Genomic DNA, 19,234 nt, shown 5'->3' on the forward strand with positions numbered 1-19,234 from the left:
AAAAAAAAAAAAAAAAAGGATTAAGGGAGACGTTTTTTGGTCTGAGCAACTGGATGAATGATGGTACCATTTATTGATATTGGGAAAGCATATTTGGGAAAACAAAAATTAGACAGCTGAATAGAGATTTCAAGTACATATTTCAATGTACAGGCATACCTCAGAAATACTGTGGGTTTGCTTTGAGACCACCGCAATAAAGCACACAAATTTTTTTGTTTTCCCAGTGTGTACAGAAGTTATGTTTATATTATACTGTAGTCTACTAAGTATGCAATAACATTATGTCTAAAAAAAAAGTTCATACTTTAAAAAATACTTTATTGCTAAAAAACGCTAACCAACATGTGAGCCTTCAGCAAGCAGTAATCTTTTTGCTGGTGGAGGGTCTTGCCTCAATGTTGATGGCTGTAGACTGATGACGGTGGTGGCTGCTGAAGGCTGGGGTGGCTAATGGCAATTTCTTAAAATAAGACAACAATGAAGTTTGCTGCATCAACTGACTCCTCCTTTCACGAAAGACTTCTCTGTAGCATATAATGCTGTCTGATAGCATTTTACCCACTGTAAAACTTCTTTCAAAATTGGAGTCAACCCTCTCAAACCCTGCTGCTGCTTTATCAACTAAGTTTATGTAATATTCTAAAATCCTTTGTTGTCATTTCAACAGTGTTCACAGCATCTTCACCAGGAGTAGATTTCATCTCAAGAAACCACTTTTTTTGCTCATCCATATAAAGCAACTCCTCATCCATTGAAATTTTATCATGAGATTGCAGCAATTCAGTCACATCTTCAGGCTCTACTTCTAATTCTAGTTCTCTTGCTATTTCCACCACATCTGTGGTTACTTCTTCCACTGAAGTCTTGAACCCCTCACAGTCATCTATGAGGGTTGGAATCAACTTCTTCCAAACTCCTGTTAATGTTGATATTTTGACCTCCCATGATTCGCAGATGTTCTTAATGGCATCTAGAATGGTGAATCCTTTCTAGACGGTTTTCAATTTATGTTGCCCAGATCCATCAGAGGAATTACTATCTATGGCAGCTATAGCCTTATGAAATGTATTTCTTAAATAATAAGATTTGGAAGTTGAAATTACTCCTTGGTCCACGGGCTAAAGAATGGATGTTATGTTAACAGACATGAAAACAACATTAATCTCTTTGTATATCTCCATCAGAGCTCTTGGGTGATCAGGTGCACTGTCAATGAGCAGTTAATATTTTGAAAGGAATCTTTTTTTCTGAGCAGTAGGTCTCAACAGTGGGTTTCAAATACTCAGTAAACCATGTTGTAAACAGATGTGCTGTCATCCAGGCTCTGTCGTTCCATTTATAGAGCACAGGCAGAGTTAAAAAAAAAAAAACAAGAACAAAAAAACCAAACCCGTTGCTGTCGATTCTGACTCATAGCAACCCTACAGGACACAGAGCAGAACTGCCCCATATGGTTTCCAAGGAGCGCCTGGTGGATTTGAACTGCCGACCTTTTGGTTAGCAGCTGTAGCTCTTAATCACTACGCCACCAGGGTTTCCACAGGCAGAGTAGTAGATTTAGCATAATACTTAAGGGCCCTAGGATTTTTGGAATGGTAAATGAGCACTGGATTCAACTTAAAGTCACCAGCTGCATTAGCCCCTAACAAGAGTGTCAGCCTGTGTTTTGAAGCTTTGAAGCCAGGTATTGACCTCTCCTCTCTAGCTATGAAAGACCTAGATGACATCTTCTTCCAGTATAAGGCTGTTTGATCTACATTGAAAATCTGTTGTTTAGCAGAGCCACTTTCATCAATTACCTTAGCTAGATCATCTGAATAACTTGCTGCAGCTTCTACATTACCCCTTTCTGCTTCACCTTGCACTTTCATGTTGTGGAGACGGCTTCTTTCCTTAAACCTCACGAACCAACCTCTGCTAGCTTCAGGCTTTTCTTCTGCAGCTTCCTCACCTCTCTCAGCCTTCATAGAATTGAAGAGAGTTAGGGCTTTGCTCTGGATTAGGCTTTGGCTTAAAGGAATGTTGTGACTGGTTTGATCTTCTATCCAGACCACTAAAACTTTCTTCATATCAGCAATAAAGCTGTTTCACTTTCTTATCATTTGTGTGTTCACTGGAGTAGCACTTTTAATTTCCTTCAAAAACTCTTCCTTTGCATTCACAACTTGGCTTACCGTTTGGTGGAAGAGGCCAAGCCTTTGGGTCTATCTTGGCTTTTGTTATGCCATCCTCACTAAGCTTAATTATTTCTAGATTTTGATTTAAAGTGAGAGATGTGCAACTCTCCCTTTCATTTGAACATTTAGAGGCCACTGTAGGGTTATTAACTGGCCCAATCTCAATACTGTCATGTCTCAGGTAACAGGGAGGTCCGAAGAGAGGGACAGAGATGGGGAATGGCCAGTTGCTGGAACAGTCAGAACACATATAAACAACATTTATCGATTAAGTTCACCATCTTATATGAGTGTTGTTCGTGGCACCCCCCCCAAATTACAATTGTAACATCAAAGATCACTGATCACAGATCACCATAACAGATATAATAATAATGAAAAACCTTGAAATATTGCGAGAATTACCAAAATGTGACACAGAGACATGAACTGAGCACATGCTGTTGGAAAAACAGTGGTGACAGACTTGCTCGACACAGGGTTACTACAAACCTTCAATTTGTAAAAAACGCAGTATCTGCAAAACTCAAAACGAGGTATGCCTGTATAAGCTTAAAGTTCAGGGGAGAAATCCAAGCTAGAGATATCAATTTGATTATTTTATCAGTATGTGAAGCTGTGGTACTATGTGAGATCACTTAGAGAAAGAGTTTAAGTAGAAGAGAAGACAGATGAGGATAGTGTCCTGGGAATGCTCCAGCAACTACAGAGTTCTGATGAGGGAAACAAAAAAACTAAAAGGAGTAGTTGGTTTAGTAGGAGGAAAACTCCCGATGTGTGGTGTCATGGAAGCTCAGAGAAGAAAGTTTAAAAAGTTTTAAATGCTGAGGAAGAAGTGGCGAACTGTGTGAAATATTGCTAATATTAAGCCTGCTGAAGATCATTTCAGTAGACTGGTGGGGATGAAAGCCCACTTGCACAGGTCTGAAGAGAGAATGGGAAGTGGTAAAAAAGTAGAGAGAAAGATTAAAACAACTCTTTAAAGAAATCTTGCTGTGAAGGGGAGCAAAATAGGGGGCAGTAGCTGGAAGGGAACGTGAGATCACAAGAAACTTTTTAAAGGTGGGTGATACAAAGGCACAATGAGAATAATTTAGAAGACAGAGAAGACTTGATACAGAATAGAAAGAGTATAATTTCAAGATGGAAGGTCTTGAGAAAGCACAACAGGATGAGATTCTAGATGTGAATGAAGGGACTGGCCTTAAATAAAAACTGGGACACTTCCTCTATGGTAACAAAAGCAAAGGTAGAGTTTTCATTGGACTGTACCTATTTTCTTTGAAAAGTATAGTTAAGTCATGAGCCTAGAGTGTATGTGGAAGGAGAACAGGAGATTTGATGAAGAGATCCTGGAGATGAGAAAAGAAATTTACTAAGGAAGTATTAACCAGTAGTGTCTACTGCCCACTTAACATTGTAGTAGAAAATCTGAGGTAAGTCCAGACAGCACAGTTTTTGTGATTTTTCTCTAGTAATCTTCAGCTGGTTGGATGCAAGCATGGAATAAGCAGCTAGCTGAGTTTTAAGTTGGGGCTCTGTCAGGTGACTGTGACAGAGAAAGAGAAAGGAATGAGATAAAAAAATACCAGAATATAGAATGTAGGCTGGGTAAGGAAGGAAGTGATGACAAAAGGGAGGTGATGAATAGCAAAAAAGTAGGAGTCAATAGACTGGAGGTCTTAATGAGAGCAACTGTTGGAGGAAGAATATAACATTAAGTGAGCTGGAAGGACAGAAGAGTTATAGAAGAATATCTGAAATCATGATTTGGGTACCAAACCCAAAACCCATTGCCATTAAGTTGATTCCCAACTCACAGCGACACTATAGGACAGCGTAGAACTGCCCCACAGGGTTTCCAAGGCTGTAAATCTCTATGAACAGATTGTCACATCCTTCTCCCTCAGAGCGGCTGGTGGATTTGAACCACCATACTTTCAGTTAGCAGCTGGGTGCTTATCCACTGTGCCACTAGGGCTCCTAGAAGCAGTACCACAAAAAACCAAAACAAAAACCAAACCTATTGCTGTCAAATTGATTCCAACTCATAGCGACCGTACAGGACAGAGGAGAACCGCCCCATAGGGTTTCCAAGGAGTGGCTGGTGGTTTCGAACTGCTGACCCTTTGGTTGACTGGGACAATAGCTGCAACAATGGACTCGAACACGCCTGCGATCATGAGGACACAGGACTGGACAATGTTTTGTGTTGTACATAAGGTCACCGTGAGTTGGAGTCGACTCAATGGCAGCTATCTTAACTATTTCTGTTATACAGATCCATGTCACTTCCTGTTATTTAGAAGCCACTTGTCACTATAAGGCTTAACCAAACCCAAAACCAAACTCACTGCTATTGAGTCAATTCTGACTCATAGTGACCCTATAGGACAGAGGAGAACTGCCCTATAGGGTTTCCAAGGTTGTAAATCTTTACGGATGCAGACTGCCACATCTTTCTCCCACAGAGCAGCTGGTAGGTTTGAACCACTGACCTTTCTGTTAGCAGCTGAGCACTTAACCACTGTGCCACTATGGCTTAGGACCACAATTATACTTTAATAGGTGTTTATGTTTAAACCTACCTGGCTCTGTGATTGCTTTGGGTTTCTCAGTTTCCATAGGTTCTGGGTTTTCAGGCATTTCTTGAATATCATCCTCTGCAAATCCAGTATCTGGGCTGCTAGTTGGTTTATCATCATCTTCATGACTCAGAGATGGTGAAGTTTCCCTCTTACTTATCTCTAAGACAGCTGCTACAAGCTCTTCTTCACTCATTACATCAAATCCTGAGTTTTCCAATTCGGACTTATCAGGCTCTAGTCTGCATAATTTTGAATCCTGAAGGAGACAGTTACTTTTAGAGGAAACCAGAATGGTTACAAATACAGCAAACTTAGTTAGAGTTTAAAGTGGGTGTTTATTTCTAAAGTTTCCTTTCTTTGATGCTTTGGGTTATGTGACAATCAATTTAACAATCACTGGTAAACCTAACTTTTTTTTTTTTTAATAATCACTATATAAGGATACACATTTATTTTTCTTAATTACAATAAATGTTAAGTATGCTCTCTGTAGAAAATTTGGAAAATGCATAAAAGTAAGATAGTAAGTCCACCTCAAATCCCCTCACTCAGAGGTAATCATTGTGAGTATTTTGGGTGTAATTTCTTCCAAATATGCACGGATTATACTGTAAATACTCTGTCATTACACATAGTATTCCATTTACAAAAAATAAATCAGAAAAATAAAAACTACATCAAGATGATGTAAACATTTAGAAGTTATTTTCTGAATAATTTTTCCAATTTCTGGGAGAACTTCTGACTTTCTCTCATCTCTCATTCAAAGTGAGCATATATCTCACTGGCAACCACAAACTGCTTCTAGCTTTAAAGTAAGACAGGAAACAAGTTAGAGCAGAAAAGAACTACTAAAATAATTGTTACCTTACCAAAAGGAGGCTTACAATAAAGCACAGCCACATGAGGTAATGCAAACTCCTAGAAAAGCTTAGATCTTCAAAGTGTTAACTATCACTAAGTGTCAAGAAAGAAGATGATATAGCTATGCCTTCACATCTATAATTTAAAACATCAGATTACTTGGTTGGTCTGTTGATGTAAAATGTTTCCTATGGTTCCTCCACATAAATAATTAGTACTAAAATAAAGCAAGTAATTATTTGAGGTCCAATATGGAGAGGGAGCTCTGATGGTTAATAAGAGAAAGTAATTTGTCTGGAACATCTGTCATCTCTTAAAAGTCTAGGTCCATCTGCAAACATATTTTTTTTGTACCTAGAGAAAGCCTTTAAACCTAGTGAACAGATCCATTAAGTTTATGATCTACCTTGTATATTTATTAAATTTGCTGATGCTGGTCACGAAGGGCATTTGTTTGGATATTAAGAGCTAGGTAAATCTTTGTCAGATGTTTTGATGAGAAACTGCTTACTTTTTCCAGGTCTTCCTGCTGCTGCTCGCCACCTGACACTTCACAAAGTCTCTGGCTGAGGGCCACAGAGCGTTTCAGTTCATCTTCACTATCTGAATCAAGGCATAAAGCCAGGGAGGAGCTCTTGGATTTGAAGGTAAATTTCCTGTAATTTAAGGGTAAAAACAACCTATATAAGTCTGATAAATAAACGTTTGTTCTTGTTATTATTTTGATATATAAATACCAAAACAAAACATTTTCCGTAATGGAAAATGATTTAACAGAGGAAAAAGATATATCAAAAGGGGTATATCTAAGCATTACCTTTTCCCCACTCCAAAAGAGCCATGCTTTGGAAATTGGACATCTCTTATGCTACTATATACCATCAGTAAACCAATCACTTTGTGCCTTTTTTCTTCTAATGATCAAACCCAATGAAGTTTGCTATTGTCTTTATAAGGCAAGTACTCTACTGAATTCATGCAGACATAGCAATGAATAAATGTTTTTGACAACAAAGTGCGTAAGGACTAATTTTTGAATCTTTTAAATTATGATCCATGCGCCTCTAAAGTAACAGTAACATTCCACTTATCCACTTATCTGTAGGTCGGACTTCTGGTAACTTCTACCTTCCAGAACACAGGGACTCCAAAATAAGAAAAAAGGCTTCTGAGGAAGGCAGCAGTCCCAAAGCCCATGCACTTAACTTTTTAGATAGAGACTCTTTTTTTCCCCAGGAAATAATGTATAAAATAATGTAGCAAGTTCATCAACAAATGAGAGCTAAGGAATGAGAGAGAATAACCACAAAAAAGGGCAAAAAAGAACTATAAAGTCATTTAATTTAAAGGTAAACTGCCTTATAAGAATTAAGAGCCCCTGAAGGCATTACATTAAAACAACGTAATAAGTTATACTCATAATGCTAATTCTAAGTCATTAAGATATATTTAAATTATCTCTAGTGTATTTTATTTAAGAATATAAGAAATGATGTAATAATATATCTTAGAAAAAATTTTATCTAAAATGGTTATAATTTTTTAAAGATGTAATCCTTAAAAGGCAAGCTTCAGTTTCATGAAAACTCATTTATGTGGAAAACCAAATATCATTCTTCAATGATACCAGATAAGTAAGGTGTTACTGTGTTTTCTTGTAAGTGAGCTGAAAACAAACCAAAGGAAAAAGTGGTAAAGGTCAAAGAGGAAGAAGTTTCTTTGATGGAGGTAACATAAATTCATTTACTATACTAATAAAATCAATGTAAAATGGAAATCAGAAAAATGTGATTAATCTAAATATGAAAACTAAATAAACATATAAAATGATGGCATCAAGAAATAAGAGGCTGCAATGGAAATCAGGAGGATTGCACAGCAATGTAGATCAAAGAAAAGAGGCAAGCAGTCAGCGATTAAGCCCAAACATAGTCTGCGGCTGAGAGCAGCCAGGATATCACTGCACTCCAGCCTGAACTCTCAAATAGCCTCCCATTTTGTGTTCAGAAGGGTTTTTAGCATAACTTAGAAAAAGCCAATTAGCCATCTTAATTCTGTTTTTTTCTGATTTCATGCTCACCAAGCAAACCTTAACATATTAATTTATTTATCCAGGTTAAGTATTTTGCTGAAGGAGGGTGACACCTGGCTACTATTGTAGCAGGGTCAAATGTGACAAAGGACAATGTAGAATTAGAAGAACCAGCAGTATTCTGGTTCGTAACTCAGCCTCTTTTAAGTTTGATCGGCATGACAGGTCTTCTAGGGCCTAATTATCCTTTATTGACCAACTCTCAAATTCTTATACCAGTAGACCCTGAGAACAGATGACCATGCCAAGGTACAATGATGCCCAATGAAACCATCTCTTTCTTGCAACTATAGTGATTTGGTACATAAAGAGTGCATTCCATTAATAATTACTATATTCACAGAAGGCAGCTTGCCTGTAGCAATGAAAAATATTCATCCTGTAAATGCATCACTTGCTCACTCTCTAAGCAGCCAAGTGGTATTGCTCATTTGTATCTTGAGAACGGGCAAGAGTATTCATATCGGTACCATTTCAGATTTCTAGTCATGTTAGTCATCTGGTTTTAATTGCACTGAAAAATAATTAACAGGAGGAAAAGAAAATAGCAGTTCCCAAATGTCATTTTATGGTTATATAACCCCCCCCAAAAGCCCTTAAACAACAAAAGTGTCTCTTTTCTAAAAGTACTTTGGGACATCAGTATTTAGAAAAACTAAATTTAAAGATAAATGACAAATAAGTCATTTAGAACTGTTTAATCAGGAACTGTGGTTCTAGTGAAATCTTAGAGAAGGTATATTAAAAAAGCATTTGTTTCCCTCCTTGGACAATCCTGGTCTTAAACAAAAAATATAAAACATTTACAGAGTAGCTACATCCCAGTGTGTGTTTTTCTTCCTGCCCCCTTTCAGAATACCTCCAATTCAGAGTAAGTCAAGAAGCCTCAGACTGGCCAGCAACAGGTAAAAAGATGTTTTGGGATCTACATACCTACCTTTGAAGAAGGATGCGAAATATAGATTGGGGTTATTTTACCCTTTAATCTTTAAAATCTGTCATCAGTCAATTTTTAGAGTTTCACCATAGAAATATTATATGTTAACAAATGATAAGTTTGAGAGGATCATTTGAACTTGCTTCCCTGTTAAAAACTTGTTATACTCTAGGCTATAGTCTAAACCAGATCTATGGAAATTCCAAAGTGGGTAATACAGAGAAGTTATCATGCAAAAAAGAGAAACAATAAGGAAAAGGAGGAGAAACGATCTTGGAGATTAGGGTAAGCCAAATCCTTAAAAATACAAATTTTGGATACACAAGAAATATAACTCACTTTGAAGGTGTAGAAGGGCTGGTGATGCAGGAATTCACCATTTGAGAGGCTTTCAATGGTCTAGAACTATCAGAAAATTAAAAAATATATAATGTATACAATTATATTAAGAAAAATATATTTAACTTATAAACTGCATTACTTTATACTATAATCCCTAATATATCCACTTAAAAAATAAACAATTTTAATACTTTTTAAATTACTAGTAGTAGAGGCATAAAGAGAAAATAAAATACCATTTCGATGCTCTCCCTGATCCAATAATCTAATTAAAGAGCATTGGAAATAAAGTCAAATGTTATGCATATGAAAAGAGTGATTTGGGAAAAATTACCTAGTCTCAGTTCTTAACTTTTAAGCAATATAACAGCTCTCATTTATTGAGGACTTACCAGATGTCAGGTACTGTTCTAAGAACTCTACACGTATTACCTCATTTAATGCTCACAATCACCGTATTATTTTCCCCACAGACAGGTCAAAGAATTTGTCCAAGGCCTTATAACTAGTAAGTGGTAAAGTCAGGATTTAAATTCAAATAGACTCAACACTGATGGCTTCGTATAGTACTACTGCCAGAAAGAGTAATATAATATCTCTACCAGCAGACGGCGGTTTATATCAAGTGAAAATATCCATTCCAAAGAAAGGTCTTAAGAGAAAAACCAGAAACACTTGGACTCACTGAACACATGACTTTATCAGTAATCAGTAGACCCACTGAAGCCTGTAGTGTAAACTTACATGATGTAGTATGTATTTTAATTATAAATCCTAGGGGAAATACATTTTACAAAATTGTATCAATTCATATTGGCAAAATGTTCATTCACTTTCTGAAATGTCTATTATTCCACTTTAGCCATGAGACCTGGCTCTGCCAGTTACTAGCCATAATGACCTTAGGAAAATCACTTAACTTCAGTAAAATTAGGGATTTGGACAAAATCTCTAAAATCCCTTTCACCTCTCAAGTTCCTTTCTTCTTAAAAATTTTCTAGGAGCCATTGAAATTCTTTAAATTGGTGATAACACATTTATGAAGGTAAAATCTATTTTGGGGGCCCCAGCATAATATTTGGTACTGTGTTTCTCAAATTTGCATGTCCCTAAATCAGCAAAGGCATTTGTTAAAAATAGTTATTCCTCCCTGAGGGACCAAATTACTAGGCTGAGGGCTGTGGGGACCATGGTCTTGGGGAACATCTAGCTCAACTGGCATAACGTAGTTTCTGAAGAAAATGTTCTACACTCTACTGTGGTGAGTAGTGTCTGGGGTTTTAAAAGCCTGTGAGCGGCCATCTAAGATACTCCACTGGTCTCACCCTTTCGGGAGCAAGGAGAATGAAGACAACTGAAGACATAAGGGAAAGATTAGTCCAAACAACTAATGGACCACAACTACCATGGCCTCCACCAGTCTGAGTTCAGTACAACTAGATGGTGCCCAGCTACCATCACTGACTGCTCTGACAAGGATCACAACAGAGGGTCCCAGACAGAGCTGGAGAAAAATATAGAATAAAATTCTAACTCACAAAAAAAGACCAGACTTACTGGTCTGACAGAGACTGCAGAAACCTCAAGAGTATGGCCCCTGGACACCCTTTTAGCTCAGGAATGAAGTCACTCCTGAGGTTCACCCTTTAGACAAAGATTAGACAGGCCCATAAAACAAAACAAGTTTAAAGGGGCACACCAGCCCAGGGGCAAGGACTAGAAGGCAGGAGGGGACAGGAAAGCTGGTAAGAGGGAACTCAGTGTCGAGAAGGGAGAGTGTTGACATGCTGTGGGGTTGTCAACTAATGTCATAAAACAATATGTGTACTAACTGTTAAATGAGAAGTTAGTTCTGTAAACCTTCATCTAAAGCACAACTTTAAAAAGAAACATTTCACTAAGAGAACAGAAGAATAATCAATGCATTAATAATCAGATATAAAGCATTGAAAAACAAGCACCATTTCATGTATAAAATGTTGCATATAAAAAAGATAACATTAAACAATGAAGACTAAGTAAAAAAAAAAAATTATTCCTAAGCTCTACCTCAAATCTACTGAAACAGACTACTAGGGAAAGAACACAAGAATCAGTATTTGTAGTGTCCAGGTGATTCTTATGATCATGCAAGTGTGGTTTATACTCCCACAATGTTTCACACTGTCTTCTAAAAGAGTAAGAGCACTTCCTAGAAGTATCTCATTATGAAAGGCAACCACTGTACTGGGAAGAACTTTGAGATTTTTTTTTTCCAATCAATGCCCAGTAAAGTAATTTAACACTAAAATCCCAAAATAAAGTAAAACTGAAATCTCCTTCCTGGTCTGATTTTACCTGGGAGTCATATTATCTGGTTCATTATTTGATTGGATACTAAAGCCTTTCTACTTCAAAAGGGAAGGTAAAGAAATCCTCTCAAAGGACTTACACTGTCATGTGTGCATTCCAACCAAGGTTAAAGGGTGGTTTTGTATTTTCAGTGCAGTGAGATGACAGGGTCAGGTATCTTGGAATGATGACTTGCTGTCCAATCTTGTTGTTAAGTGAGAGAGCCACATTAAAGCTATATCGTTTCAAATGAAGAATGAGGACCCTGAAAAACACGAGATGATGACATTACCAATTCAAAAGAGGTAGCTCTCTTACAGGACAACAGAGAGATCACTTTAACCGCATTAAACAACTTTTGATTTAAAGACTATATTTGGCCAAACTAAAGATCTTCAAACATTTACTGAATACCTGCCATGTGCCAGGCACTGTGCTAGGTATCAGGCACATAAATATAAATATATCCTCTCCTCACTTACCGACATTGTTAGGTTCCAAAGACCAGGTTGTTACGCAAAATCAGTGTTATGTAAAAATGGAGGATAACTACATCAGATCACAAAATGGAGAATGACTACATCATTACATAACTATCAAATTATATCATTACACAACTGCCAAACCACTGAAAATCATGGCCCAGCCAAGCTGACACATAACCTTAACCATCACAGACAGTGTTATTCTCGCCTCACATCTCAGCATTTGTTACTGCCAAACGTATGTCGTTAATGCACAAAATTGACGGATAGTAGATTTTTACTAATGTCATAAATGTGAAATGTCAGATAACAAGATAGTTGATAAGTGAGGGAAAAGTGTAAACAACAGGTATTGGGTGGATTTATAAGGTTTGGGTAAAATACTTCTAAAGTTCCTAGGAAAACAAAAATGTCAGACAAGAAGGTTAAAAATTTTCAATGTTGATTTTGATATTAGGCTAAATCCTTAAAATACTCACTTCAGTGTTATAGAGATCTTTCAAAAAACAGATGTTATATATCTACTACTAGTAAAATAATATCTATTAAGGTAAAATGTTATATAACCCTTATGTTTGGTGGTAAACATTATTTCAGTATGATTTTTGACAAGAACTCTTCTCCTTTCAGTAGCACTTTCCCTGGAGAAAGCTAAGAAAGAAATAGGAAAATTTTCCACCTAGGAAAAATCTGCATGCCAAATCTGAAAAAGCCTCTTTAGAAAAACTTAATTCTCTTTGGTTGCTATTACAGTAGGTAAACTTTTTACCTCTGTTACAGAACATAATCTCTGCCTGATGGACCAAGTATATTTCACAGCACACAGGAACACTTTAAAAAATTAATTTTAAAATTATTATGGGAATAAGCCTCAGTTCTAGGCAAAAAAAAAAAAAAGTCTGATTTATGGAAAACTATTTCCTTTCTTACCATAAATACCTTCATCATAGAAACCACAAACTCAAAAATTTGGAAATTGCAGTTATTGATTATACTTCTTTTTAAAAAGTATGTTAGAATTCATAGCTTTCAAACTCACAGCAACTCAAGAGAACACATGGATCCAACTGATGTGAAAAGACTAAAACAAATGTCTAATATTATGAGTAAAATTTCAAATAATCCTAGCCAAAATAAAACATAATAGGACACTGACAAATGATAGGCAAAATCCCTGATCTGCAAAGATGAGGCAGACTAAAAGTGAACACACTTGATAAAGATACCAGGCCCTTCAAGAATAAAAGTAGACTGGCTTTAGGTATTAACATGAACAAAAATAAAGCAAGTCCAATCATTAGGATTTAAGAGACAGAGGCTTCTATTTCATTTAAATTTGGAATAAATTAACTTTTAACACAAGCAACCTACCAGGAAAAATAAAAAAAAACCAAATGGAAAAATGTCCCTCAGCGTGTTTTTTTTTTTTTTTACTTGAAAGTCCAAATAGCTAGAGAATGGGAAAGGGAAGAGACATTCAGCTTGCCAGGTCAAATAAGCCTTTTTAATTGTACACTGGTTTCCTTAGTCAATAACAGCTGGTAACAACCAATTCTTTGCCATAAGATACCTTCTCCCCATCCTTCTGCCTCAAAACAGTCCCATCACATTCACAAGTAGGAAAGAACAAAGTATCTGAAGTCAAAGACATAGATATGGTCAACAGTAATACTGCTAAGATTTAGAAAAGTTATTTCTTTAAGACAACTTTTGCTAGAACTAGCAGTACATTATGGAATGTAAAAGAACTAGTCTCTAGGGACTAGGTTCCAGAAACTCCAAACTTACTCACAGAAAATCAAAGCTAATAAAAGAAAGTAAAGCACTCTGCCAAGTGCCATATAAATACTTAATAACATTGTGGTTCAGACCTATTCTTGGAAAGAACTAAAAGCTGTCCTATAACCACATCATACATAATTTTTCATAGTTTGATTTTACTTTTGTTTATAGACATCTCAACCAATGTAAGTTAATGATTTCATTCTTAATTGAATGAAATTAAGAATGCACAAGCTGCAAAAAATTACTCTTCCTATTTTATTTCCAGGTACACATATGTATGTGTTTATAGATTTTTACTTAAGGCTTAGGATAAAAGAGGAAGCTACAGCCACAACACAGAACAATAAATTATAACTGAATGTTACACATAACTGAATTAAAAATCTACTAGATGTTATTCTAAAGTATCACCAGCCCCATTCTCTTTTAGGAGTAGGCTTGCTGCCATATTCTTGAGACTCCCAAGATCCTTCTCCTCTCCTTGACTTTCCCCCCTGTGATGGTTAATTAGCCCTTGGTTCCCAGTTGTTCGATCAAACACTACTCTAGTTGCTCTCATGGAGTAGTTACAAGTGATTAGATCAGTCAGCCTTGGGTAGAACAGATTAGTTTCTATAATATAATGTAATGTAATCAATCAGCTGAGGTCATACCAACGTACAGTGAACCCTAAACCTAATCACTTTTCAGTTATAAAAACACCAGAACAGACACAAAGATATACACATTCAGGAAGACAGACGACATGTAAGGATCATCTAAAAGCCAAAGAATGTCCAGGACTATCCACAAGGAAGGAATCAACAAGGCGGAAATCCCGATTTGGACTTTTGGCTTCCAGGACTGTGAGAAAATAAATTTCTGTTCTTTAAAGCCACCCACTTGTGATATTTGTTACAGCAGCATATACATAACTAAGACAGCATCCCAAACTTTCTTCCCTTCTTATGCAAGAGCATTCTAGCCCTCCCACCCTCTACTTTCTTCAAATCTCAATTTTGCTGACCTTTACCAATCCCTTCTGGTAAGCTTCACTTATTCAGTACTATTTTTATGAGCTTTAAGGAAAAAAAGTTGAAGACACATTACATTTACCTGGGCAACCTGTTAAATTTGTGCCTGACAAGAGCACATTTCCCCCCACACTTCTCACAGGAATACTCGAGTTCTTCTGCCTATAAAAAGAAAAGAGGGAAAAATAAAGAAGTATGAAGTTGAACTAGCATTCCCCCATTAGATGATGATAATTTTTTTTCTACTAGTTTAGTGGAATGACACTCTGAACCAGTTTAAATTTTGTAGAACCACAACCCTTAACTACGCTAAGACCTAATCCCCAAAATACAGTTATCTTGCCCTGTTTGAGAATTTCTAATTTCCTTTTTACCAAAGCAGCATCTCAATTTACGATAGTAACCAGACTCTAAAAAGCAGCAGATTCTCAAATTCTTCCCCATGGATACACATGAACTACTGCCAAGAGTATATCCAGATTTTAACATTTGGCCATAGCAGAGATAAGATCACCTTAAGGTTAGGCGGAGTTCCCTTTTCTTATAATGGAACTCAATCTTCTGGTAACAGCCCACTAAGAACAACTGCTCTAAAAAGACCAAAGTTTAGATGGATATCATTACCTAGAGAAAACTGATACAAGAAATTCTTAAAAAAAAAAAGAAGGTAAAGACACATAGGAAAGCTTCAAATTCTATGATAATAAAAGAAATACTAAACAAGGATTAAAACAAAAAGACAGCGAAGTATCTTTGGGTGGAGCTGCGTGTTCACCAGAGAGAACAGAATTTTTTAGCCTTAGGAAGTCAACACTGCCCAACCGCTACAACAAAATGAGGACCACTATTATACAGAGGGGGGATTCTTGCAAATTACCATGAGTTATAAGGACTGCTACAGAACAGGTCCAATTATGCCCCCAAAACATTCTAAATATCACAGACACAAATATTTACTATAACTTTGGATAATCATGACTCAACCTCTTTCTAACAGGGTAAATACAACCTAAGGAAAAGCAAAGAGCATCTTTCATCCCTCCGATCTTAGTATACCAACTTACGTAGTGTCTCCAATTTTAATTCACACTACCATATTTTAGCATGTCATTTGATATGCTTCAAATCAACATTTACAAATAATGAACTGCTTCTAAGGTTATCTAAAACACTTGCTATAGTGTTAAATGTCTGTCATGGTTTGAATTATGTCCCCCCAAAAATGTGTATATCAATTTGGCTGGGCCACAACTCCCAGAATTGTGTGGTTGTCCTCCATTTTGTGATTGTAATTTTATGTTAAAGACGATTAGGGTGGGATTGTAACACCACCCTTACCCAGGTCACATCCCTGATCCAATGTAAACAGAGTTTCCCTGGGGTGTGGCCTGCACCACCTTTTATCTCTCAAGAGATAAAAGGGAAGGGAAGCAAGCAGAGAATGGGGGACCTCATACCACCAAGAAAGAAGCACCGGGAGCAGAGCGTGTCCTTTGGACCCAGGGTCCCTGTGCGGAGAAGCTCCTAGTCTGGAGGAACACTGATGAGAAGGCCGACGGAGAGAGAAAGCCTTCCCCTGCAGCTGATGCCCTGTAATTTGGACTTCTAGGCTACTTTACTGTAAGGAAATAAACTTCTCTTTGTAAAAGCCATCCACTTGTACTTCTGTTAGAGCAGCACTAGATGACTAAGACAATGTCCAATCTATTTAACAATTAATTTTCTTCTTAACTGAGTTAACAATTGTTGTTAGGTGTCATCTAGTCGCTTCCAACTCATAGCGACCCTACATACAACAGAAAAACATTACCTGGTCCTGCGTCATCCTCACAATCCTTGCTACGTTCGAGCCCACTATTGCAGCCACTGTGTCAATCTATCTCGTTGAGGGTCTTCCTCTTTTTCACTGACCCTCTACTTTACCAAGCATGATATCCTGCTCCAGGGACTGGACCCTCCTGATAACATGTCCACCAAAGGACATGAGACAAAGTCTCACCATCCTTGCTTCTAAGGAGCATTCTGGCTGTACTACTTCTAAGACAGATTTGTTCGTTCTTTTGACAGTCCATGGTATATTCAATATTCTTCGCCAACACCATAAATTAAAGGTGTCAATTCTTCTTTGGTCTTCTTTATTCATCGTCCAGCTTTCGCATGCATATGAGGCAACTGAAAATGCCATGGCTTGGGTCAGGTGCACCTTAGTCCTCAAGGTGACATCTTTGCTTTTTAACACTTTAAATAGGTCTTTTGCAGTAGATTTCCCAGCGCAACACATCATTTGATTTCTTGACAGCTGCTTCCATGGGCACTGATTGTGGATCCAAGTAAAATGAAATCCCTGACAACTTCCATCTTTCCTCCATTTATCATGATGTTGCTTATTGGTCTAGTTGTGATTTTTGTTTTCTCTGTGTTGAGGTGTAATCCACACTGAAGGCTGTAGCCTTTGATCTTAATAAGTGCTTCAAGTCCTCTTCACTTTCAGCAAGCAAGTTTTCTAATCTGCATATTGCAAGCTGTTAATCAGTCTTCCTCCAATCCTGATGCCCTGTTCATACAGTCCAGCTTCTCAAATTATCTGCTCAGCATAGAGACTGAATTTAAGTACGGTGAAAGGATACAACCCCGACGCACACTTTTCCTTACTTTAAACCATGCACTATTCCCTTGTTCTGTTCAAATGACTGCCTCTTGGTCTATGTACAGGCTCCTCACGAGCACAATTAAGTGTTCTGGAATTACCATTCTTTGTAATGTTATCCATAATTTGTTATGATCCACACAGTCAAATGCCTTCGCATAGTCAATAAAACACAGGTAAACATCTTTCTGGTATTCTCTGCCTTCAGCCAAGACGTACCTCACATCAGCAACAATATCCCTAGTTCCACGTCCTCTTCTGAATCCAGCTTGAATTTCTGGCAGGTCCCTGTCGATGTACTGCTGCAACCGCTTTTGAATGATCTTTGGCAATATTTTACTTGTGTGTGATATTAATGATATTGTCCAATAATTTCCGCATTCTGTTGGATCAACCTTCTCCGAAATGGCCACAAATATGGATCTCTCCCAGTCAGCTGGCCAGGAAGCTGTCTTCCAAATTCCTTGACATAGACAGGTGAGCACCTCCAGCATTGCATCCGTTTGTTGAAACTTCTCAATTGGTATTCCATCAATTCCTGGAGCCTTGTTTTTCACCAATGCCTTCAGTGCAGCTTGGAACTTCTTCCTTCAGTACCATCGGTTCTTGATCATATGCTACCTCCTGAAACAGCTGAACGTCAATCAATTCTTTTTAGTACAGTGACTCTGTGTACTCCTTCCATCTTCTGTTGATGCTTCCTGCATTGATCAGTATTTTCCCCATAGAATCCTTTAATGTTGCAACTCGAGGCTTGAATTTTTTTCTTCAGTTCTTTCAGCTTGAGGAATGGCGAGTGTGTTCTTCCTTTTTGGTTTTCTAACTCCAGGTCTTTGCACATTTCATTATCATACTTTATCTTCTGGAGCCGCCCTTTGAAATATTCTGCTCAGCTCTTTTATTTCATCATCATTTCTTCCTTTTGTTTTAGCTACTCTACGTTCAACAGCAAGTTTCAGAGTCTCTTCGGACATCCATTTTGGTCTTTTCTTTCTTTCTTGTCTTTTTAATGGCCTCTTGCTTTCTTCATGTATGATGTCCTTGATGTCATTCCGCAACTCATCTGGTCTTCGGTATTAGTGTTCAATGTGTCAAACCTATCGCTGAGATGATCTCTGAATTCAGGTGGGACATACTCAAGGTCGTATTTTGGCTCTCGTGGACTTGCTCTAATTTTCTTCAGCTTCAACTTGAACCTGCATATAAGGAATTGATGGTCTGTTCCACAGTGGGCCCCTGGCCTTGTTCTGACTGATGATATTGAGCTTCTCCATTCTCTTTCCACAGACGCAGTCAATTTGATTCCTGTGTTTTCCATTCAGTGAGGTCCACATGTATAGCTGTCGTTTATGTTGTTGAAAAAAGGTATTTGCAATGAAGAGGTCACTGGTCTTCTTAAAACCAAACTATAGTTTAGCTTAAATAGTAAAAAAAAAGTCTGCCTTGAGCATTATGTTCTCTTAAGGACTATCTATATGGGATAAAATTGACAACAGCGACTCGAAGGATTAGACAGAAACCTTATGGGGCAATGAGTTTATGTTAATGAGAGAGGAACAACTCAGAAAAGGAGAGTGAGAATGGTTGCACAACTCAAAGAATATAATCACTAAACTGTACATGTAGAAACTGGAGAAAAAAAAAGTCAAAGATATTATTTACCCTAAAGAAAAGGTCAAGAGAATCTTGAATTGACCGAGGCGGAAGTGGCTTTTTCCTTCGAGGAAGGTCGATGGAGAGGTCATTAAACTGTTCTCTTTTGGGAATAATCTCTCCACATCTGGAATAATAAAAGAAAACAAATATCTAACTGTGAAAAACAAAATACAAATATACTTGCGAAACACTGTTCCCCTCTGAATTTATCAGGTACTCACAGACTATACAGCAAGAAATATACAGCACTTAAGACTTTTCACATGCTTACTTTAATCCTTATTAAATTAATACAGGTAAAAACTTCAACTTGC

The 19,234-nt window shown here is 37.3% G+C and overlaps 1 protein-coding gene across 7 annotated transcripts in view; it reads right to left on the minus strand.

The window, feature by feature from the left end:
* The window catches only part of USP37 (ubiquitin specific peptidase 37), an 81,810-nt gene that overhangs the window by 21,093 nt on the left and 41,483 nt on the right, over positions 1 to 19,234 (minus strand). For all 7 annotated transcript variants that reach the window (XM_004376316.3, XM_023731300.1, XM_023731298.1 and 4 more), the window contains 6 exons: positions 18,927 to 19,044; positions 14,700 to 14,779; positions 11,435 to 11,599; positions 9,001 to 9,066; positions 6,144 to 6,288; positions 4,769 to 5,024 (listed from right to left, as the gene is read on the minus strand). In XM_004376316.3, the coding sequence (XP_004376373.1) occupies positions 4,769 to 5,024; positions 6,144 to 6,288; positions 9,001 to 9,066; positions 11,435 to 11,599; positions 14,700 to 14,779; positions 18,927 to 19,044 (830 nt within the window). The remainder of the gene's footprint in view (positions 1 to 4,768; positions 5,025 to 6,143; positions 6,289 to 9,000; positions 9,067 to 11,434; positions 11,600 to 14,699; positions 14,780 to 18,926; positions 19,045 to 19,234) is intronic.

This window comes from Trichechus manatus, unplaced genomic scaffold (genome assembly GCF_000243295.1).
Source record: "Trichechus manatus latirostris isolate Lorelei unplaced genomic scaffold, TriManLat1.0 scaffold00041, whole genome shotgun sequence".
Lineage (NCBI taxonomy): Eukaryota > Metazoa > Chordata > Mammalia > Sirenia > Trichechidae > Trichechus > Trichechus manatus.